At 42.0% G+C, this 24913-nt stretch overlaps 1 protein-coding gene across 3 annotated transcripts in view; it reads left to right on the top strand.

Annotated features, from left to right (window-relative positions):
- The window catches only part of SH3BGR (SH3 domain binding glutamate rich protein), a 30490-nt gene extending 20891 nt beyond the window's left edge, over positions 1-9599 (top strand). For 2 of the 3 annotated variants that reach the window (XM_054086098.1, XM_054086080.1), the window contains 4 exons: positions 1164-1277; positions 5726-5755; positions 7724-7836; positions 9094-9599. In XM_054086098.1, the coding sequence (XP_053942073.1) occupies positions 1164-1277; positions 5726-5755; positions 7724-7798 (219 nt within the window). In that variant the 3' untranslated portion in view covers positions 7799-7836; positions 9094-9599. Of the gene's footprint in view, positions 1-1163; positions 1278-5725; positions 5756-7461; positions 7837-9093 lie in introns of those variants that run through there. The other variant, XM_054086088.1, reaches the window with a different exon arrangement.
- Positions 9600-24913: the final 15314 nt, after the last annotated feature.

The following is a 24913-nucleotide window of genomic DNA, read 5'->3' as shown; positions in this document are numbered from 1 at the left end:
TGGAACAGTACAGAGTGATCCAGAGGAGGTTTCTCCTTGGCCTTATATGATGACATTAATATTCTCTTTCAGCTCTACCAGCTATACCTCACTTTTATTATCTCTTTCACTGTCGCATCACTTTCGTGGCTCAGTTACTCTGTGATTATTTAAATACATCCATTTTCTTCTTTGATGATTATCAACTAACAAGCACCCAACGTGCAGTAGAAACGTCTGTTTCTAGTCTCTGTTCCAGAACTACCTGTCCCAAATATAATGTGACTTTGCACTTTGTGCTATTTTATTTCATCCTTTTTCTGTTTTTCCACTTGTGGCCTTACAGGTCTCCTTTTATCTGACACAGTGTGTGATCCAGTGTGACCTTTCATAGCTACTAGTAGTTGGTCTTTCTAAGGATCACTGCAAAGACCCAGCTTTTATATTGTTAAATAAACAACTTACATCATTCTAAAAAGGAGGAGTTTCTGGCCCCAGTTGCTCATTCCTCCCCTCAGTCCCCCGTCCCCCCCCCCAGCTCCTGCTCGGCCAGAGCCCCAAGAGAGGAGATAAAGAAGCAGCTGGATATCGCTTATCTTTAAACTAAAGGGGGCTGTTGAGATGCAGCATTCTTGCGTCGTTCTCTTTTCATACAGTGCTCATGCTCATGCTGATTGGTCAGCCAGGGTGTTGGTGGTCCTGTTCTCTATATGCTAGAGAAGCTACAATTAAGGTTGGACAGTCCAATTCTGCTCATAATAGCAATGTGAGAAGTTACAGATTGAACAGTACACATAGCAATATGAACCATCCATGGGTCACCTACGTTGTTTTAGAACTGTCAATCAGGTCCTGTCACTTCATGAACCTAGAATGTGCCATCAAGATCGGCGTCGATTCCTATGCAACTTCCCGCAGAAAAACTGGAGGATCTACTGTGCTCTGAAGAGAAAGAAGTGCCTGAATTCACATTTTCCCTACATAAACCCCATGCCTTTACCAACAGATCAACATGCCAACAAGTGTTCCTTTCACAAGAAAATATCCAAAAGGGTACATTTTCATTTGAGTGTTGAAGCACAATTAGAAAAACACCTCCCAAAACTGTAAAGTCAAGAGTTTTATAGAAATGAATTGTTGGTTACGTGCCCTGAGACTAATAGTGCCTTCTCCTTTGCTGCCAGGAGACTGAGAAGTCTGATGCCACAGAAGAAACTGAGGCAAAATCAGAAGACAAGACAGATGAAGGTGCTCATGAAGAGGTTCAGTCTACTCAGTCACCATCAGAAAGTCAACAGGTGATTTTTCCCTTTGTGATGTGAGGGTTTTACTTGTGCTAAGCACATGAAACAAAACACATAGGTGCTTTTATTGTTTCTCAGGGTGGGAAGACTTACTGTAGAGTGGTCTTGCTTGTCTCTTAAATGCATTTTCTTTGACATCATGGTGAAATGAAACCTAGATAAAACTCCAGAGAACTTTGCTTTGAATCTTGAATAACAGCAGTTGTCTTTATTTAACAGTTTCCTTTTGCCACTTGTTACCATAAGGTTGTTGTTTTTTTTTTAAATGCTCGTTTGGAGCCAGACTCTACTTATGGAGAATAATTTAGGACTAGACATCTGAATCCTGTCTGCGTGGAAAAAATTGCTGCTGTCACTGGCCAGCATCTGCAGTGCTCGTAAATTTAGTTAATGTTTGTTGTTGCGTACCAGCATTGACTACAGTGGCAGCAAGCTAGGTATGGCAGCGTCTTCTCCAGGATATGCAGAAGCCCCTGGGTTGTGTAGCAATGGTGACTGCTGTTATTCTTTCTGTCTGCACCATGGTCTGATATGAGCAGATCTCAAACTGCAGTGCTAAAGGGTATTGGAAGAAGCCATCTGAGTTCCTTCAATTTCCTAGCATAACATCCTGCAGTTAGCTAACATCAGTAAAATACTCATGCTTGAAAGGTAGATGAATCCCACAACCATTCTGTTGTGTGCCAGTGTCTTACTTAGTGGGTTGTTTACGTTACTGGCCATGTTCTAGACCCAGTAGCAACTATGCAGAAATGGATCCTGTGTTTGGAAATAAGGATCCAGCTCCTTTTTTTTTCCTGTTGCTCTGACAGTTTGGCATTTAAGGATGTGTTTGTTTTGATGTTGCAGTATCAGGTGACTCTCTTCCCAAAGAGGATGGCTTACTGCTGAGTCAAGCACTTCCACTTGTTGGATTTTTTTGTGGTTTGGAGATCAGATGGTCCCAGTGGAATATCTGTTCACAAATGCATCATCTCTTCTACTAAAGACCAAACCAAATGTGTTTTGGTTCTTTTCCATCTAGCTGCAATGTTTTTCTAGAGGAAGCAGCTCTCTATAAGCCTTTCCCCACTCTTGTTTTTAACAATGACTGAACCAATGATTGTTAGGTTGAAAAAGCACCTTTCTACACAGCCACATGCAAGTCTCTGGCACTGGCAAGTCCCATTTAAAACTTCAAAATGGCGATGAGGGGAGACACTCCTCAGTGGAAACTGAAAATTCTCCTTGAATTATATACAAACGTGTCTCTATGAATTTCAGCCATTATGTGAGTGCCATCAAATACCTTTTTCCTCAGCTCTTGAGAGAAGCCTGGCGTAAAACTGCAGTGCATCCCCTAGCTGGATCGTGTCACTTGCCATTCTGGCTGGCAGTCTACTCTAATGTCTTTCAAATGAGAACAGAATGCTGGAACATCTCTGTAAATGCGTCAAACAGCTGTGTATGAGAGGTTTTGTAATGACATAATGCAATACTACTCCTATACAACAAGCACCTTGCTCCATTTCTCACAGAATGATTTGGAGCTATAAGCAGAAAATATATTCTCCTTTAGTTTTACAGGGAGGGGTTATAAGGTCATAAAACACGGTTAGTGCTTTCCTTTCACCTGCACAGTCTTGGCAGTGTTAAATGTTTTGACATAGTCTTATGTAAGGTGGAGGAAAAATTTTCCTGAAATTTTCCAACTCAGATACCCACTTTCATCACAGCAGGTGTATATTAGCTCTGAGGGAAAGGAAAAAAACCCTATTTCTGTTCCTGTCTTACACATTTTTTGAGAATGTAAAGGCAGCAGGCAGCATGGTACCAGTGACTTGTGCTGGGAATACGAAAAAACATTTTTCACCCTGTTCCACCACCCACTTCCCATGTCACCTAGGACATTTCAGTGACGTGGTATCTGTCTGACTTGCCACAGTTTATCCCAATTATTACTTCTTTTGGGATGGCATGAACCATTCTGTAGAAATTCTGATGTTCTCATTCACTACAGATAGCACACAGAGAATGTGTTTAGAGCAGAATAATAGCTTTAAGGCAACTACGGTGAGATGAATTCTGCCTTTTGTCTCTGTATCTCATTTTGCCCTTATAAAAGAAAGCTAGAATAATATTTCCTTACCTGGTGAGGGTTTTATGAATCTAAATACATTTAAAGACTGTCAGATTACTGTTGAAGTATCTCCACTGGATGTTAGGTCCTAAAAGTTACATGTAACATCAACACAGTATTTTCAGTATTTCCCTCTGTTCCTCTCATTCTACCACACTGAATAGATATTTTCTGCATGCTTTCACCATCCATGTCCTTTTTTTTCCTTCTAACTTATTCAGAGCTCTGTATACTGAGTTCTGAAAGGGTGAACTTTTTATAAGCAGCCCACTGCGTTTTGTGACCAAACAGTTGGATCTTTTGAACAGTGGTCAGGTCACTTTTGGAGTGTCAACTTACTCTTTTGACAAGCCTCCAAATTAAAATGCCATAATTTAAGCATTGCAGTTTTATGTTCTCCTTCTGAATTAATATACTGGTGGGAAGTACTGCTATTTTGGCCTTATTTAGGACTCAGTTTCAAACCAGCTTAAAAATGATGCTCTGATGTATGGTGTAACTCTGCCAACTTTTCTCCAGTGACTTTGCAGGAGCAGTGCCAGTGCTATGAACAAATTCTAGAAGAGTCTTGGCGAGGTAAAGATATCTCAATCTTCACCAATAAGCAAAAGACAGATAACAAAATAGACTGTCTCAGCTGTGGAGCTGCGTAGAGTGTCCCAGATTTCTGGAAATTCCTCCAATGCCTCAGCAGCAGGAATGGCAGTACACGGTCAATGTGCGTAGATATGGAGGCTGCAGCCCTTGCATAGTGCTTGTGCTGCTCTTGCTAGGAGATGGAGGAGTCCAGAAGCTCCAGCTTTTTTTCTCAGGCTGATATGACCCCGAGGAAGCCAGTGAGATACCCCAACCCTCTGAAAAACAAATCTCTTAAGTTAGCAACTGTCTCCAGAAAGCAGCAGGGATAAGCACACACCGTGACAAGTTGTTCTTCATACACCTCACGTTAGACTGCCTAGGCTACAGCAGCTCCAGCCCCTCATTCACACAAATACCCAGGAAAGCCCAGAGCAGATGTTGAAATAGAGAGTCCCTTACACAGATCCAGTAATAAGCAACAGGAGCAGCTTTCAGCCCGGGTCACCAAGGGACAGCTGCACTAGGATTTTAGATTATGGATTTTTTTTTTTAACCTTAAACCTGTTGCATACTTTCCTTCTCTAATCACTTCATCAAGCTTATCCTTAATTTCTTCCTAATTTTTGCTTCATTACTGATCCCCATCCTCTGATGGAGAAGGCTGGGGAACCATTTTGTCTGGATAGAGTGCCCCTTTTTTCTTGCTTTGTCTGTACCTTTATTTTTGAGATTTTTGAGGAAAAGACTGTGACCTCCTATGCACGTGACACAGCAAGGGCTCTGCTGGCCACCAGACCATAGAATCATAGAATAGATGTGATGGTAATAATTTTTCTTTAATTTTACTGCCTGAATTTAACTGTAGATTCTAGCTCGAGGGTTAGAATATTTTTTAAGTTGTATCCCAGTTAAATCAGTTTGCAGTACAGATTAGGCTCACTTCAGGGCAGAATTATTTTAGTAACATGTTCAAAAATCATATTATAATGCAAGTCTGTATCCTGTCTCAGCAATTCCCCAGACGATATATAAACCCTGGCACTGCAGCTCACTTTCTTATCTCAACTCACTCTATGCAAACACATATCAATCACTCACACCTTCTACATGGTACTGTTCCATTTGCCCTTTGTCTTTAGATTTTGTGTAAGATTAGCTCTTCTCCCCAATAACCTGCTTGGTATTCTGTTCACTGTACATTTACTTTTCTTTTCTTTATTTATCTCTCTTTTCTTCATCGCTTTTGCTCAATCTATTCTCTAAAACCAGCTTGCATTATTTCTTATTCCCTAGTGCTGTTTAGCCAAGTTACCTGTTCCAGCCTACAACAGTTAACAGAATTGCAAGCCAGATCCTGAGTGATGATATATGAAATAGATAAGGCTCTGTACAATTTTGATTTAACTTGCATTTTACAGGTCAGCTAATTACTAAAAAACCCAAACCCTATCTGAAAAAGCAAGCAAACTCCAAGCTTTAATGCTTTGCTTGTCAATGAAGCAGTTTTGATTGCAAGTAACTGAGAAAAAATGGAGCTGTATTTAATACTTTTATAACCCTTTTTCAAAGTAAAAGCTTAGTTTAAATGTGCTTTGTGAGTTAATCTGGAGGACATTATCTCAAAATAAATCCACTGAATTCCACTTAATTTTCCTACATACAGCGTTTAATTTCTGCTGTGTTTTGCCCATGTGACATCTGGTAATCTTTCTTTTTAACGTTTTCTTTTGTATCTCTTATGCAGGAAAGCAAGGAAGAACATGAAGCAACAGGGGTATAGTATCTCTAGACACTTTGCTTTGATCTTTTGTTTGTGTGCATTTAATTCTTTTTCAGTCTTATCACTTTACTCAAAAGTTAGTAAATTATTAATGAAACTAAGCATACTAGTATTATATTCTGCTAGAGATAATTATTGGTCATATCATAGTCTTGTTGTTTGGGGAAAAAATAGGTTATTCGTTATTAAAAACCATAAAGACAAGAGACATTTTCTTTCACAGATTTTTACATAAAATTTGCCAAGGGCTCCCAAGACAAATATAACTTTGACAGCTGCTAACTGACACCATGTTGATTCCATTTTCAGTGTTGTGAATGTGAAAGAGTTATTCTGACAATTTAAGCAGTTCTGCCTATAGAGGAAATATTTTCCTTGCCGAATTGATAAGGCCCAGGTTCAGATCCTTATGTGCTTTTCTGCTTTGCCCATCATTGCAAGTTTATGCCTTGAATATTTCTTCAGTGCTGTTTTCCACTACAATTCTGTAAATAATAAGAGGACACATTCACATCTTCCCACTTCCAGACTGCAGTACATGCATATATACACATGTAGCTATGCACAAGACCACTGTCAGAGTTATGATTGTGGACCTGGCAGCCGAGATGGAGCTCCCAGGCCCACGGACAAAGCATGGGGGCTCCTGGTGAGGCTGGCAAGGGTCATTAAGGTTGCTCGGTGCACTCTGGCCCTGCTAACTAATGCTTCAAGCAAGAAGCAAGAAAAATACCCATTTTTTCCTGTAAAAGGCAACTGACTTGAATTTTGAACTGAAGCTGTTAGTATCTGAAAGAGTTTACTTTATCTGTGGACTTGTCTGGCCCTGTTTCAAAGAATGCTCATGAAAGGTACCTTTCTTGGGGGAAGATGCTGAAAGAGGCAATATTCCTTTGGTGTGAGAACTTCCAATCCAGCTGACCTGTGCGGATATTCATATTGCATTTCTGGATTTGCAGGGATGATCCCTTAGTGCAATAGTTTTCCCTGCAAAACAATGATTCAGACCAGGAATCTGGTCACAAGATGTCTGTTCCCAAGCACATGTTTACCCAGGATTTTACTTCAGCAACTCCAATGTGACTCCTGTACAGACAGTATGTGTCTCAGGGGAAAACCTAAGATCTGTGCTGCTCATGTATTTCCTGCAGTCCTAACTGGAAAATAATTATGTATTCTTTGATTGGTTAATTACACCAGGAAGAGATTCCCATAATATTTGTAGTCTAGGTAGTATGTAAAGGTATGAAGTTTTGAGATAAAGCTTTTTATAGATACAGAAGGAGTGCCTTTGAACAAGTGTTTGCTGGAAGACAAGGAGCAGAGAAGCCTGCAATGCAATTTTCAGCTGTTTTTCAGAGTAGGACTACACTTAAAAGCTTCATGTACTAGCAATAAGTACAGATTGTTGTCTGTGTTACACAAATACCAGCTTTCAGAGACTGTTCATGTGGTTGACTGAAGCAAAGAGTTGTTTCCTTTAAATTGTTCCATTTCTCCTGCCTAAAGGAGAGAAATAAGAATTTTGAAACAGAAACAAGTCTGTATTATATGACTGTAAATGATTTTTAGATTATTCGGGAGTCTAGTTCCTGTGACATGAATCTGGACCAGTTTGCTGGTACAAAAAAGCATATGCTTAGAAGATCTATTTACATATACCTCACATTTTTATTTTGATCTTGAACATCTATTTACAGCTTATCCATGTACTGTGTTCCAGCCTCCCTAAGAAGAGGGTAGTTATATTCCAGCACTTTTGCCTATGAAGTCCACAAAGGGAGAGCCCTGGCCTGTTAAGATTGAAAGCTCTATACGTTACTGCTCTCTTCTACTGTTTAAGCTTGAAAATGTTGAATTAACCAGAAACAGAACAGTTGCAAAAGCAGGGCTCTATATTTCAAGACTGTTTATTTTTCCTTCAATTTCTACATGATAACTACAACTTTTTCTATAAAAAAGGAAGAAGAAGAAGAAAAAGAAAAACAGGAAGAAGGAGAAGAAAAGGAAGAGGTGGAGGAGCAAGAAGAGTCTTAGTACACTGCTGACACATTCTTTCTTGAACAGGTTTTCAGGTAACTATTAAGATATCCAGCACAGTGTCTAAATGTTTTTAAAGTAACATAAACTTGAAAATTTTGTACATACCATTGTTATATGCAATGACAAAAATGGAAAAAATGTGCCAAAACAAAAAAGGTATTAAGCATTAGACACATCATGTTTAGTCAGAACTAGTGCCCTTAATAAGTTTTTTCCTCTTATCCATTTCTGTGGCACCATTGAATCTGCTTTTCCTACACAGCTTCCTCTGTGATCCCTAATAATCACCAAATAGCGTAGCTTCTTTGGTCCCTTCCCCGTCGCTCTTACAACCTTTAGCTACCCACCAGGCTTCTGATATCTGCTTTGGGCATATTCCTTAGTGTCTTCCTATGACACCTCCCAGATCTCTATTGTGAGCCCTAAGTAGGAACAATGAAAAGTTTGCAGCATGTTCAGTGTATACTGCTTGAATAGTGCATATGTATGTACGCAGTGCCCAACTGATGGGCCAAAATTGCACTTAGCTGTTAGATTTGTTGCAGCTTCTCTTTTCTCAGGGATAAGAATCTGTCCCTCTCTTCTCTTACTCGGCTACTCTTTACTCTTTTTCACTGAAACGTTTAAGAGCTTTATGTCTTAAATGAAATTTAGTTGAAATGTTAAAAAAAAATTACTGACCTTTATATACCTATATGACACAATATAAAATTACTCTAATTGCCTTAGAAATTAGGACAAATGTAACTTCAAAACCTCAAAACAGGAAGCATCTGAGAGGCAGAATTTGTGCCTGTGTAGAAGTATGAGCATCCAGCATTGCTAAGTTCTGTCAGCATGTGGTTCCAAATTTAATTTCTAGGTTTCTTCTTCATCCTGCTATCTCTTCTCTGCACAGAAATAAAGATCAGACAACCATTTACTTGAGAAAAACTGTTAACCTATGAGAAAGCTGAAATTTCCAGCAGATTTTCCATCAGATGTTGGGGTGGAACTCCCTCCCAATTGGAAACGTAGTGTGTGATATGCTCTTTCTAGAACTAGCGGGATTCCCAGCTAACTCTGCCTCTGAGGTAGTTGCCATAGTTTTGACCAACCATATGCTGATGTGGAAACTTCAGTGCCTCAACGGGATAGAAAATCTGTCACTTCTTTCACACTACTTCTCCCAAATTTGGATTTCTCTCTTGCATGGGAGTTAATTAATCCCAATGTTGTCCGGTGTTCAGACATATAAAATCACAGAAGGAGTGCTAAGTTCTAGTCTAATTTTCCTTATTTTTGTTCAGGAAGCGCAAGATGGAGCAGCCCTGCCCAAGAAAATAAAATCACTCTCTCAAGCAAACCATCACTACCTTTCATCTCTGTAGACCTATGAACATATAAATACATAGCAGAACAAAGACACCACTCTGTCCTACCTGTGGCCTTTATATATATATTTGGTATTCCAATTGCTTGTTAAAATGGGTCTTCCTATATATAACTGATGATATTTTGGTTGATTGTTATACGTTGGATAGTATTGTCAATGTCACATTTTAGATTGTAAGCTCCTCAGGGCAGGAACCATGTCTTTCTCCATGTTTATATACTGCCAAACACATTGCTTCCACTCAGCAGACAAATACACTCACAAAAGCTACATTTTCAGAGAAAATGAAATTCAGCTCTGAGAACTTCGAAGATACTTCCTGTATACAAGCTGTGTGAGTCACTTCTCCCTCAACTGGCTTTTGAAAATGATTGAGATTTCCATTGTACCGCAGTTTAAATAAATGCTTTTTCTGTCATATCTGTTCTTTGTCTGCAAAAACATTAATTTAACCCTAGCAAGCTCTGCTAAAGTCTGTAAAGTTAAGTTTTCTTCATTGTTACAGCTGTAGGGTATACAAAGTCCTTCACCTTATCTTACATTCCTGCTGGTGTTTCTGGTGTCATGTTTAAGACCCCAACCACGAGGATATGCAATCTGCATCGAAGGAAAGGCACACCCTGGTCCCTTCTTCTGAAGTCTTGTCAGTCTTCATGGATACATTTCTATCTACTGGGTCAGGAAGATGGAGAAAATTAGTCCACCTTCTGGCTGTAACTGTTGGTTAGAAGTTCACTGAGGCGGATGGAGCTTGGACTTTAGTCCTTTGTCCAATTACTTTTTATGAGATTTATAAAAACTGCTTATAAAGGAAGGGAGAGGATAAGAAATGCTTATTTTCAGTGCAACCCACGGCTTCGTAGAACAAACAATCTCCAAAGGATCCAGAAGTTTACATTTAGTTCTGACCAAGAAGAGGCTGGCTTTTCAAGCTGAGATCTATACGCTCTTAGGTGATGCTGAGCTCAGAGCTGGCAGGTCCGGCTTAGGGAAGGATTGTTGAGTCCTTACTTGCTGCTCACCAAAGCCATTAGCTCAACATACAACAGCAGCCAAGACCCAGGAAAATGCTGGGGACGGTCAGGGGGACAGCATGACTTTGTTGCCAATTTAAGCATTACTGAGTAGATATCTTGACCACTTTGTGCTGTCTGATCTCTGCATCTCAGCAAAGATATAGTGATGTAAAAAGAGGTACAGAGAAAACAACAATTAGAGAAGATGAAACAGCTGCTCTGTGAGGAGACTGAAAAGACTCTTCTATTTGGAGAGGAAGCCAAGGCATTTACAAAAATCCTGAAGGCAGTGAATGAAGGCAGAACTGCTGGTCAAAAAAACCCTGCAATACTATAATGAAAATTAGTACACACAATGAAATTAGTAGATCAGCTTAAAGGAGATAAAAGAGAGTATATTTTTTTTACGGTGAGTTGGGAACTTCTGGAATTTGTTGTCACAGGGTGTTATGGAGACTGACAATGTCAACAGGCCCAAGAAGGTCTCAGGTAATGTCAAGAACAGAAGACTTGTAAAGGGATACTACATCCTGCAATGTGTCCACCAATATACCTAATCCAATGAATCATGGATGCTTGGGGCTGGAGGCAAAAGAAATCAAATACAGTGGACTTGCTGTCCCTAAATAGCATTGCCCATTGCCACTTTCAATGCCTGAGTACCAGATTGGGTGAGCCACTGATCTGACCATTTCTTATGTTCCTGCAGGTGATTACTCTTACTGGGAAAAATGTTTCCCCATCTTGCCAGGAGCCAAATTGGGGTGCTAGTCACCACTGTGGTAGTTTCGAGCTAAAGGCTGGACTTTTGGAAGTACGGTAGACAAAATGAGAACAGAACTGTTTGTCACTCTAGAAATTAGGTAGATGCAACATGGTGAGTGCATGTTGTGCAACAGCCAGTGTGTTCATGGTAGGCTTGATGTATCCCAGGGCTTCCTGAGCTTCTAATGGTTGACTTTTTCTCCTGCTGATGGACAGAACAAAGAGCCTGAATGTACTAGGTATGTCAGGCAGGGCCACAGGCTTTGGTTTTGAAACAAAAGCACTACACCTTGCATATTTAGGTATTGCTTTTTAAGGCAGAAATATGGGGACCATCTTCTTGAGAGGGTATAATCTGAAAAGGCTGTCAGGGAATGTGAGGAATGTTAAACCTCCCATACAGGGCTGACGTGCTCCCTGGCCTTCATCTGGTAGCTGAGGTTGTGCTCAGTGTGTGTAATGTAAAAGCAAATGAGATAGAGGATGGTTGTACTCACAACACAGCTCTTTGGTGTGTTCCTTGGGATAATGCTCTTTAGCATGTGCTGATCATCTGTTCTGCCAGACGAAAAGGAGGTTGTGAGTATGTAAAGGATAAACTGAAAGCTGATGGCTGCTTGATGATTTTAGCCATAATGCTAATTCTGCTTACATAAGCTTAATACTTTCTGCAGTAATTTAGTGTGACTAGGCAAAGAATTAAGTCTTTTCTAACTACAGCTGAATGAAAATCAGTAGCACAAACATGTGAGCTACTGACTTAAACACATTTGAAAATATACTGTCTGCATTTTTATGTTATTTGTATTTTACTGGGAGAAAGCAACCACAGTCAGTTAGCGGGGTACACCCAGTACATGGCATTTCATGTGCTTCAGGAAACTAAGACTGCAGAATCATTCTGGTATACCACGGTTAAACACAAAATGGCACTCTGCTTTTTGTGACACTTTGGTATGCAAAGCATTTTCCTTGGATGTTTGCTGCTAGAAACATATTATAATACACTGAAACAAGCTAAAATTAGAAAAGCTTCAAACTATGTTTCCTACAGATCCATATATGTTATAGGATGGTGGTTGTTTGCTCATCAAAATGTTTGATTGTCAAGTTTAACAGACTGCTGAAGTGTAAAAGAAGTGACTGCGAGTATCATTACAAAGCAACTAAGTAGATAGTGCTAGTTAATGGCTTGTTTTCTAGGAAAATAAATGTTAGGAGCTTCATCCTTTTGCTAATAGCACGGAGTTTTGAATAACAGATCCAGAAGGCAACTTGGGTCATGCTGTGTCTTGCATGACAGCACTTCTGAGCCAACAAACTACGTAAGAGATTTTCTTCTAACTAAACTCTAAGGAAAATTAAACGAAGAGGCATTAAACTGTTCAGTAATTTTGCCAGTACAGCAGCCGCCCCCAGTCAGTGTTTCTGGTCACTTTCCAGATGCCTCATCTGTTCACCTGCCTTCCAAATGACAAAATTTTCTAGTAGTCATCTGTGTACTCTAAAAACATCAGTGTTGAAGGAGATAGTACTAGTTATCTGTATCCTTTAAGAAGTTCAGAAAGCTGAAAATATGATTAACAGTGTGGGAAGCTGAATATTCAAGACAGGAGTTTCTTTAGAAGGCAGATTGGATGTTTCTGTTTTGATGTCAAATACCTTGAAGAATTCTTGCTGTTCCTCCAGTTGCAAAGTCATCACCACGCATACAGCAGAGGAAACAATTCTCAGCTGAGACTCTCAATGAGTTACTGTCTCCATTTTGCTCATAGGGAAGTGAGGTGCAGAGCTGGGACAACATGCTTAATACCACAAATCAAGGGTGTTAGAGTATTAAGTAGATGTGGACTATCTGCTGTGCATTCCCCTGCTTCAGAACATAACAGACATGGTTTTGCATGTCATGATGACTTTCTCACCAAATATTTTGAGTTATTTAGGTTAGAAAAGACCTTTAACGTCATCAAGTCCAACTATAAACCTAACACTGCCAACTCCACCACTAAACCATATACCTAAGTGCCACATCTATATGCCTTTTAAATACCTCCAGGGAAAAAAGTAGGAAGGAGTCCTTGTCTCAGAGGGATGAAGAATGAACCCCCGAGAACTCCTGGAACTACTTTTTGCAGTGACTATGATTTCTTTGTAGAAAGAAATTGATCTGTGCTTTACTGTTTCAGGATATTTGATTTATAAGGGATAAAATTGTCATTAGGTTTAAGAGAAGCTGAGTTTTGATACCAGCTTGTCCAAAACCATTTTTGACTACAGACTATTCAGTTAACTTCCTTGCACCTCACTTTCCCTATGAAAGTGAGAAAATATTTGTAGAAAATCTATGGGGAACAGAAGCACTGATCGAAAGATGAACATATAACCACATCTTCTTTCTTTGATATTTGCTTCTGAGTTGTTCATTCCATCTTCTCCTTTACATTATATCTTCACTGTTTCCAAAAGATTTCATCATCATCACTCTACTGTTAAGCAGACTACAGAAGAAATGGCTGAAGAGATTATCAGCTTTCCCTCTTCATTACTGACTGGCCTAGATCAGAATTGCACTTTCAAAAAAGGTCTTTGGGGATTCTTCTTAAAAATATCATCTATGTCAGTGTCTCCATACTCCCAGAGTGTAACAAACTTGTATCTACACACACCTCTCTCACAAGCTGGCTTTCAAAATATGTATATGTTTATAGCCTTTTGATCAAAATTAGATTCATGTGGCTTACACATTTACTAAGCAATATATTTTGAAGCAGAAGAGAACTTATCTGGGCTTCCTACTTCATTGAATAAATCTGAACTGTATTTCTGAAATTGCAGAAGCTACTTCTTTATCTAAGTAGAAAAGGATGTCACACCAAGTGTCCTCCGTTAGCTAGCTGTGATTTTACTGAAAGGTGTGGGGAAAAGACTTTAACATCTCTGCTTTCTCATCAGTGTAAACCTTCAGGGGAATGTAACCCCAGAAAAAGAATCCTAGGGGCAGAAAACAAAGCAAGAACCTAGAAAAACTTTTTTACTTTTTATTCTTAACTGCTTAGCGTTTCAGTAGGGCTTGGCAGATCAAAGACCAAAGAGAAACTTTGTGTGGGAGGGTAGGCCTGCTGTTGACCCACATCACATTGATGTAGACTGTGTGCAGAAGCACCATAGCTGCATGCTGCCATGAGTGTTTTCCTCTCTCCTAAGTTATTAGATCAGCACCCAGCCGACGAGATGGAACAAGACCCCACATCCCCCAGTTCTGCTGTCCCCACCTTGGTGCAGCTGAAGGGAATCCCCGAAGAGGGTCAACCCCCTTGGTTCCGCCAGATGGCTGGGACATTACCACTGCTGGAGGGGAACCCAAGGCAACCTTCCTGCCTTCACGAACACTGCGCCCTGGTAGCTGGTAAGGACTTTGCTTTCAGAGTTAGAATAAAAATTATCCTGCCCCTGCAGCAAACTGCTCTGGGCAGCAATGCCTGGTAGCTTAAGCCGACTTGATGGTGGCCATACCTGGGCGCTTGAGGCCCATTCTCCTCTCTGGGTAGGAGGACATCATCTCTCCTGCTGCAATCATGTGTGCCCTATATTGCAAAAGCAGCCTTGGAGGGGGGAGTCCTGGTGAACACAGGAGATGCCTTTAAGATAGATACTGGGACATAGCGGAGCTGGGAGTGCACAAAGGTAGGGGTGAATGTAGCTGTCAAAGCCAGAGCACCTGACTCCCAGCTGACTGCCCACGTGGAACGATGGCTGTAGAGCTGGTAGCAAAGCACAGTGGTTTCTGCTCCACCGGCTTTAAGGACAGGATCGTGGATGGATGCCATTTTTCTGTCAGTTTCAATTCCCAGCTTTCTGAGGAAAATTGTTTTTGTTTTTTTTGACCTTCAAAGTTTACAATATTTGAGCAGTAAGGCCAGAAAAAGTTTATATAGTTCTTCCTATCAGTGGCTTACCGTACTGGAGAATTGTTTGTGAGTCTTTGAAAAAAATCCACCCCCCGGCACCCCCAGCTCCTGGCAGGGCAGAGCAGAGGCTGCAGATGAGTGCAGAGCCAGGGCAGCATGCTGAGCAATGGTGAAGCCTGCTATTGCTGGCCCTAACCTTCAAAATCACATTACCCTGATAATGTTAGCAGTCCCAGGGCTTGCTGGGCAGCACAATGCACACAAGCTGCCTTTTTTTTTGCTGCCTAGCTTTTATTTCTCTTCCACACACCATGGGGATTTTTTGTTTTGTCCTTTTTTTTTCTAAAAGAAATATTTTATTTTAACAAAAAAAAGAATTGCCTCCACAATAAGCTACAAATAAATAAATAAAACAGATGCATCTCTTCATGCCTCCGTCTGGCTGAGTAGTCAATAACTCCCATAGCAGCAGCCCTGGCTGATGTGCTGGGCACAGCAAATAGCAGGTAGCAGGGCTGTGCATGGGGCTGTGGGGTGGCAGCTGGAAAGGGCCAGGCTGCTTGTGGGTGTTCCTCCTGGGCTCCCAAGAAAGGGGTGCTGTTCCAGCTAACTTAGCAGTAGCATCTCAGGTGTGAAAGCTTGCCACTAACTCACTGATGTTTCTTACCCAGTCTGGGGTGGAGGCAAGGAAAACCAAGAAAAGTGAGAAAGAAAATGAGAGCAAAAATCACATTTTGGTGAGGTATTGTCTTTTGGTTTTCGCACATGGGCAGTTCCCAGCAGTTAACAGAAGAGCATGGTGTGTTAGAGGAGTTTTGGCTTCCTATGTGTTCAAGTACTTTTCCATAAGGATGATAGAATTGCTGGATTTTAATGATGTGGTGTGCTGCATTAATATCGGCTACAGACAACTTAAAATGGTCTGGGACTGGCTGCCATGTGCTCCTAATTAGATTCTGATGGAAGCTGGAGGCAGTAAAAGGAAGTCATGTTCCGCTTCTGGCCATCCTCGAGCTGGTTTTGGGGCAGCTGCTGGTGTGGCCCATCACGGACAAATGCAGTAGCTGGAAGAAGCAGCTCTGGCAGGATCTTGGGGGACCAGCAGGCTGAAATTTGGATGGGCAGTCACCCAACTGTGCAAACCGTGGCACGTGATGTATCTCTGGTCTGTTGCTGGAGGTGGTGAGGATGCCTCCACATGGTGCCCAGCACTGGGAGAGGAGAAGGTGGTGGGTAAGGAGGGGCAGGGCAGATGCAGGCAGGGATGTGCCCAAGATAGTGAAGACCTCCAAGGATGGGTCTTGGGAATCACATTTAATCAGGGGCCCCAGCAGAGGATGCATATGCTGCTGAAGTTTGGCACTTAGGAGGAGTTGGGGAGCATTGCCAGCACAGAGGAGAACAGGATGGTGGCCCAGAAAGAAACAAAAGACCTCAAAATACAGAGGTAAAATAGAATTTGGCGGTGTGGAGTGCTGACATCATGTGCTTTGGGACAAATAAGAATTTCTGCTACAAGCTGTGAGCCTGTCCTCCTATGACTTGCATAGGAGGAGAAAGGCTTGTGTGTACAGGTTTATCTCCAAGCCATGGGGAGCTGTAATGTGATGCAGTGGTGGCAAAGAGTAATGTGATGAGTAGATGCCCTAAGGAGCTATTTTCAGAAACGAAGGGAATACCAAGTAATGTTGTGAAGCATTGCAGCTGTACCTCCTCTGGGGCATGTACTGTGTAATGTTTGAACCCCTGGTCAAAAAGGATGAATTCATACTGAGAAATTGTGGAAAAACTGTTCCAGATATTAGGAGCCTGCACTGCCTAATTTAAGAGAAAAGGAGATGGGACCTTGGTTGTCGTAGTCCAGCAAAATTTCTAGATTTCCAAATTTGGAATTGCAGAAATGGTGGATATTGACAGTTGTCTTGTGCTTGGGAATAGAGGAAACATAAAGCTCGAGAAGGAACTTATTCCAGAGGAGTGGGAAGTGTCTCTTCAGCAGACGGACTTTGCACATTGCACATTACTTGTCATAAGGAACTACATGCAAATAAAGCAAGGAGAAAGTATGGCTGATCATACAACAGTATGTACTGACTGTACAGGACAGACTGCCTGGCATACAGAGAAACAGGATTGCAGCAAGATCTGGAAATGCCTCTCACCTGCAGAGGGCAAGCAACCATCGAGGCAAGGAATGACATGTGAGGCTTTTCCTGGTGGTGACAGCCCAGAATTTGCAGGTCTTTGCAACGAAGCTGGGAACTTCCCTTGAGAAACTGGCTGCTGTTATCAACCAGGGTTTGACTGGTGGAGATCTACCTAGTATCAGGTTAGAGATGGCTGAAGACAGTACATTCAATCGGTGCTACATATCCTTAGCAGAGTATTCCGCATTCCTTTTCTTAACAGTACATTTTTAACCTGTAGTGACCTTTGCCTGCCTGTTACTTTTCCTGATGTCAGCGTTAGCACCTTCTCTTAAGTCACTCATGTTAAAAACACTGGTATTCTGGTGCACGATGTCTTAAGGGTGCATGTTGAAGTCTTGTCTGCTACTATTCAAACCTCACGAGAGCCTGGCAGACACTTGATCCCTGTTTGCGTCAGCAGGCAGGACTTAGAAATCTGTGCTGAGATAATCCCTTGGGAGGTAATGGAGTCTCTTTAGGTTACAGACAGGCCCACGCGGTGGTTGCCCATGGGGTGCATCCGAGTCCTAAAAGCTGGCAGCAGGGCTTATTGACATACCACAGATAAAGGTCAGAGACTTTTAAAGGGTGGCCTGTCAGGCTATATATTTGATTTCCAATTTAGATGGGAAGCCAACAGCAGAAACTCAGCAAGTGCTTCATCCTTGCCTGGTGGCATCAGCCAATGGGGTGGCACTTGGGCAGCAGGTCCTGCTCCAGAATGTGGAGAAGCATCTCTAGGGGCAGTAGATTCTCTGGTAGCTGCCATCTCCCTTTCTCAACCTCCTGCGCCAAAATAGTGAGTACATCTGTAGGTGTAAAGCCATCTTCTGCTCACTAGCAAGAAGCCAATGGTACCTGCAATAAACCAAGGTTTCATGCTTGTCTTTCTATGTTTCTCCCTTTGAGAGGTCAGGGGTGTAATAGGAAGGAAGCTGACTTGTTCATCACCTGTTGAAATTGGGCACTGTTGCAGATGTGTGCCTTGGAAATATTATGGCAAAGTGACATTGAGACATGGCTTATCAGACAGTTGCCTTTACTGTTGGAAAGAGACTTGTCCCTTATATTTAGATAAGCCTTTGCCAAGCAAATAGCTTTTGCAGGATGCAGCCAGGGGCTCATGATTTCTTGCTTTTGCATGACTTGTCTGACTTCAAAGTTGACAGGTGAGGTTTATACTAACCAAGCCCTCATTAGATGCTACCACTGAGGTATAGTCAGTTGATAATATCTCATATTGGGCTAATGGAATATCACACATTAACCGTGTGTCAACTGGTAAACTTTCCCTAACCTCAGCAAGACCAGTAGAGACGAAAGTCCAGAAAGATGCCATACTTGTTGACATATTAAAAAACGTGACCCCATTGGCATGCCCATTAGGTTGTGACCAAAGATAACAGGGAAGCTGGCAGAAGAAATTACCTGCAAATAGTGTACCCGAGGGGATAGGGAGAGGTTTCTATCTCTTGGTGATATAGTCAGTTTGCATTAAAAAAAACCCAACCCTCAAATGCTTTTGGGGCAAAAATAATGACACCATCATTTTTTTCCATGAGTTGAATGATTTTTTTTTTGTCATCTCCTCTAAAGAAGTTAAATCAAAAAAAAGCATTCCTCAAAACCAAAGCTCAATTACCTCCTCAAGTTTAGCCTGAAATTTTGTTAAAAGAAACGGTTTAATCTCTTTCTTTTGTGCACAAAGGCCAGAGACATCTTCTTTGACAACTGCCTAAAAGGCAACTTCTAACCTCAAAAAGGGTGAAGGGTGTGTTTTGCCTTATCGGTATTTTGGGCCCCCTTTGCAGCCAGGACAGTGAGGGGAGCAGAGCTGGGATGTAACAGCTGCCAAACTCCGCCCCATGGCACTTCTGTGGCTCAGCAGTGGAAGCACCATCCAATGGGGAATTCCATATTCCCTGAGTTTATCGGCTGCTCTGAGCCACTCATCTACAGGAGCTACCCTGCTCTTCCCTGCCTCGCTGCCTGCCCACCACCCTCATGTGAGTCTTTGTGCTCTTGGCTGCAAAATTTAGCTCAGAATTTGTGAATTACTGGGTTTGCTGTCATTTCACTCTGGATAATAGCATTACTGATCTGTATTTGTAATTGTACCATTATTTAAAGGAAAATTATCTCTGAAGCTGTTGGCCTGGTGCCTGTTGCAGTAACTTGTTCCCTTAACTTGCCGGGACTGCCCTAAGCTCTTGTTGTGTCTGTCTTGAGTTTGTTGCTGACCATAAAGCTATGGAAGCTTTCTGCCTAATGTGTGAAATTTTGGGAGGGCCAAAGACAATGGGAAAGTGGAAGGATGGTTGTTGATTTTTATAGGGTAGGCATGGTGAAACAGCTGACTCGCAGAGTGATGTGGAAGGTGATACATGGTCTTAAAATGTCACTTCATATTAATGTGCTGTGTACTAAGTACATTGCAGCGGGTTTGGGTTAACATTCAAAATACATCAAAAAAGTGCAGTATGTACCTGTTTAAAGCTGCCTACCTACCTAGTTTTGAAATGTTCAGTCATTAAAAATCTTAGAAATCTACAACAGTGCATCAGCTTTCTTTTTTCCTTTTTCTTTTTTCTTCTTTCTCTTTTCTTTTCTTTTCTTTTCTTTTCTTTTCTTTTCTTTTCTTTTCTTTTCTTTTCTTTTCTTTTCTTTTCTTTTCTTTTCTTTTCTTTTCTTTTCTTTTCTTTTCTTTTCTTTTCTTTTCTTTTCTTTTCTTTTCTTTTCTTTTCTTTTCTTTTCTTTTCTTTTCTTTTCTTTCCCTGGTGTCTTTTGCTGCATTAATGTGTAGCACAGCTTCATGGTTACCTTCAGGAGCAAAATTGCAACTCTATGTACTTAAAAGTTTGGGGAGGATGGCACCCAACTTGGGCATTCTAGTTCGACACAAACTGAGCTGGAGATACTGCAGTGTCTGATTGCTTAGAGATTTGATGGTTTAATATTTGAAACCCAGTACTGATGATTCACACGTACACATTCTATCAGGCATTCATCACAGACTGCTGGTCCACCATATGTTTTTGTTGCATTTTATTAGTTTTTAATTTCCCTGTGATGACTGTATAGACCTTGGGGCACACTGTGGGTACCCCATGGCAGATGTGTGGGTTCATCTGCCTGACCCCAGCTTTTCTGTGCTTGAGTGGGTGCTGGAAAGGAGACTGGTGGTATTCCCAGTGTTGGCACATTTTTAAGCCCAGAAACCAGATTGGGAAAACATGAGTTTAGCATACTTAATCATGCTGAGACTTTTAAATAATATTGGCAGAAGGAGTCTGTGTCCTTAGTGGCTGTGTACAGGTAAATGTCCTCCATGGACAGAGCTGTACTTTGTGGAACTGTGAGCTGAATCAAGTGGACAACATTAATTTGCTCAGTAAAATGCTGTGGGATATGTTTTGCTGTTGTTAGCTTGAGGACTGCTTACAGATAGAAAGATTATTTTTTTTTTCTTAATTACAGTTGCATTTCCTGAATGGCAAAAAGCAGGAAGTTGATTTAATGGGCGAGAGGAAATAAGGACAGGTAAGCTTATCGCTCATCTATGTTTTGCTGTACTGTATTATAGATTTAAAAGCTTTGGACTTGCAGGCAGCCAGTTTTCCTGGTTTCTCCTATGCAAAACAGGAGCTTGTGGAGATGCCAATATCCCGAATCTGGGTGCACAAACCACATGGTTCCATTCTCTTGGAAAAAGGGGTGTTGAGAGGCTGAATATACACTAGAGATAACAGAAAATGATTATAAGCAGAACAAATTGAAAATATCCACTTTTTTTAAAAAAAAAAAAACCCAAAACCAACACATCCTTTTCATGATTCAAAAATGCCATTCATAAAAAGTCACCTGGCAAGCAATGACAAATAAATAAATAATCGACTGTACAATCTCATGCTATCTGTGTCTTCAAGCTTGTCTTTCATGGGAGAGAGTGGCAGAGAGCTAAATCTAAACGTGCAAGTCACGACAATCCTGGCTGTGGAGAGACCTGAGCTCTGGGGCTGCCATCAGACAGAGCCAAGCCACGGCTGCTAAGGGGGAGAGAGATGAGGAGAGGGGCTTTGGGGCTTGGTGTTTGTGCAGGTTGTGCTCCCTGTGCCACCGATTACTTAGTTTATTTAGTGTCTCTTGAATACACTCAGGGTTTGCCTTATCAAAGGTGAGTGCTGTGAGTGCCATGGATGCCAGAGTAGCAAAGAAAAGAAAGGGAGATTCCCACTCCTTCCAGACACGCCTTCAAAGAAAGGAGTGGCTTAACAGCAGGTGAAGGACAGACCAAAGGCAAGAGTTGGCTCGGAGAGCTTCAGTGCTGCAGCTCCCAGTGGTCCTGGAGGAGCTGCCTCCCACTGGCCAGGAGCAGGGAGTTGTGCCCCTTGCTCTCCAGGCTGCATTCTCAAATTCCCCTCCTTATATGCTGGACAAACCCTCAAGCAACAAAGGAGTGTTGGAAGCTGTCCATACGGCATACACTAAGTGTAATTCATCTAATTCACCTGGGGAATCGTGGGGAAGATGGACATCTGGCTACCAATGTCTACTGTGATTCACGTGAAAAAAATTCACCCAAAGACCCAATGCAAAAAAAGCCCCTGTACATTTCCTAAAGTGTAAATATTTAAAAGACATTGACAAATATTTGTGGAGTCAATGGCTTTGTTCAATTTACTAAATTGCTGCGAATAATAATACTCTTAGGTAACAGAAAGTACTGTAGTAGAGCAGGGTTACAGGCAGATGGTTGGATGACTGTACTGATAAACAAGGTTTTCCTGAAAAAAAAGGGTAAAGTAGTTAGGATTTTATTGCAGATGCTAACATGGCAATGCATTATAGATTTCAAAGAAATAAGTGTTCACTGAATGGCCTTTCTTCTTTGTTGAAAACGTGTTTCATTTCTTGGAATTCATCTTAAAACCAAGAGGAAACATTTCAAAGAGGAATGATATAAAAAATTAATTCATTTTTGTTGAGGTTTTTTGAATTTTCAATCTCTTTGAAGGTAATATTGCATCAGATTTCCCTTGCGGCCCATTTTGTACCAGTGCCATGCCTGACAGCAGATTAGTTTGTTGTGTTCAGCTGGATTCAGAGCCTTCTGCTCCAGGAAAAAGTGGTATAAGAGCCATTCCTGCTGTGTCATAGAATCCCAAATGCTTCTTTTAAAATCATGGGTACAAGCTAGTGCCATAGCCTGTATCAGCCACGATGCTCCTGGGATGATTCAGCTCTGTTGTCTTCAAGGCCAGCTGAAAAGTCTGAAGACTTCAGCTGTAATTGGTTTTCATTTCTGTTTCATTGGTGCAGGTCTGTGGGCAGGTGTGGTCCCATGGGAGCTGTTGAACTTAGGCTGTCCATCGTAATGGCAATGAGCAATACCAGGCTTGTGTCAAAGCCATGTCTTAAGGTGCTTTACCTGTCAGGATGAGCGTTTAACAAAGTGCCTAATATATCACTTAACTTTAAACTTGTCTAACAACATTATACACCTTTGCTGGCTCTACAGAGAACTCAGCAGGACACATGCAGAGCAGAGTGGGCAATTGCCTATGAGATAAACTCATCTCACCTCCTAGGCTGTTGCAGAGGGCTGTGTGTGCAAGCTGAGTCTCCCATTTTTCCCAATGGTGTGTTTGGCAACCTGGGTCCTGTTGAGGTGGAGTACAGCCCTGCTAAAGGCACGTGTTGTCATGCAGGCTGACATGGTCCCATCTGTGCCTGGATCCTCACTGGCCATGCAGATGTGGCGCTTGGGCAAAGTACTTGCTGCAAATTCAGGCTGGCGGCTCCATATCTCTCCTTTGTTGATGTTTGCATCCTGTAAGCTTTCCAGAGACATGCTGGAAGTGTCTTGGGAACTATTTTCCCTCTGAGAAATAATGGTGTTTCTTTAAAATACAGAGAATAGACAAAAAGTGAGAACATAATACATTGTTTTTCAAATTTGGAAGATTTGGTGCACTTGGTTTTAACATACATGACCGGAAACTTTCCACTCAACAGCCCTTTTTTTGAGCCAGATAAAAAATGTTCTGTTTGGATGCCTTCTCTTTGGCTTTTGCTCTCTCACTAGCCCAGAACAGGAATATGCTGATAATAGATAGATAGATAGATAGATAGATAGATAGATAGAGCCACATTAAACTTGGCAGCACAGAAGGATGCATTTGTCAGAGCCATAACTGAATGAACAGTTTTCTGGCACTGCAACCAAGCTCCATCAAAACCTTCATCTCAAGCTATGTACCAGATAACAGCGCTCAGCTCAAATAGTGCTGAGAAAATATTTGCAGGCATATAAGGCTGGAAGAGAAGGAGTGGGAGTTGCATTAAACCTGATTTTCAATCTTTATTTCCTGGGGATAGAATCCTTGCCTGGATGGTGCCTTTCCTTCAGGAAGCACGAGCTGTAACAGCTTGCCTGATCTGTAGCGCATCCCCGTAGGGAGGCTGCAGATGCTCTCCATCCATGAGGGGTCCCAGGCACTGTCTGCCCTGCACTGAGCCTACAACCAGCATCCTGACAGCTGGGCTTCATTGCCCAGCCCCGCACAGCTCCATGGTGGCTTCTGTCCATCTCCTGGGCTTTTCTTGATTGCCTCACTATTGACAGGTAGGTATCATGAGGCTTAGTGTTTTCCTGTGGAGTGGGTGTTGCCCACAAGCTGTCATTCAGTTTTTCCTGCAAGAGAGGGAATAATGAACTGTTCAGAGTGGGACCACTGAGGATGGGGCCAGAAGGCAGGTGGTGGGCATGCAGGTTAGGTGCCTGAGCCATAACTCTGGTTGCAGGACAAAGGCAAACCCTTTGCGTCTGCCCCGTCCATGCCCTGCCCCTAGATCGGGCACTTGGGCTGGGGGGCAGAAACCCCTTCCTGAAGGGAGATGAGAGCATACTAGCAGGGCACACATTTGTGGCTTTGCAGCTGTTGTGACCCAGGATCCTGCACAGAGTTGTGAGAGTTTTTCTTTTTTCTTTTTTTTTTTCTTCTTTTCTTTTTTTTTCTTCAAAATGGGGGACAAGGAAAAGAGACATAAGCAAGTGAAACGCCTCCACATGCTTCCAGTTAATTGTGCAATGGGCAGAGGCCAAAAACTTGCTTTCCTTATTCCTGCAGGCTGAAGCCCTGGAGCATGTGATTTGATTATTGTCATTGTGACAAGGCAGTGCGCAGCTCTTGCTGCAAGAAAAGACATTTCTGGGGGGCTCAGGAGGCCACTCATTCCCAGGGCAGACATGGTGAGCCCTGACTGTGTCCAGCTCCTGCCCCTCCATACTTCTTCTCATGGAGATGTGCTCTTTCCAGGAGAGACCCGAAACACTGCAGGTAGTGAGCGGGAGGCTAGGCTGTAACTTTCTGATGACCCCAGCACTTCATAACTTGCCCTATTTTTTTAAACAAGACGTGCATCTTAGTTAAAGTCTAAATGGCTTGAAGCCCAACCTCCAAATGCTGTACCAGTAGGAATGTGGAAAAGTCCTGTGGCACTTGAGACCACCAGTCCAGAGTTTGCTTTTGTCCAAAGTGCTTGGCTTTTGTCCAGAGTACTCTGTAGAATGTTGGTCTCATGCTCAAGGAGGGATGTGGAAGTGGTGGGAAGAGTTAACAGGACCCAGACCCTGGAAAACAGTCTGGCAAACAGAGTTGTAATCAGCTCAGAACGCTGAGCCTAGCAAAGGGGGAACCAAGGAACAGGAGCTAGCTGGCTGCTTTATGTAGGTCACCTTTGTAGGCCAAACCTTTGAACCTCAGCCAGCTGTAAGGCCAGCGGGGAGGCGGATGACTGGTTGCTGAAACCCACTGCGCAGTGACCAGCAGCACTGGGTCCATTCTTGGAGGACA

The sequence above is a fragment of the Cuculus canorus genome, chromosome 1 (assembly GCF_017976375.1).
Source record: "Cuculus canorus isolate bCucCan1 chromosome 1, bCucCan1.pri, whole genome shotgun sequence".
Lineage (NCBI taxonomy): Eukaryota > Metazoa > Chordata > Aves > Cuculiformes > Cuculidae > Cuculus > Cuculus canorus.
The sequence above is the reverse complement of the archived record's forward strand: the minus strand, read 5'-3'. Positions and strand labels throughout refer to the sequence as shown.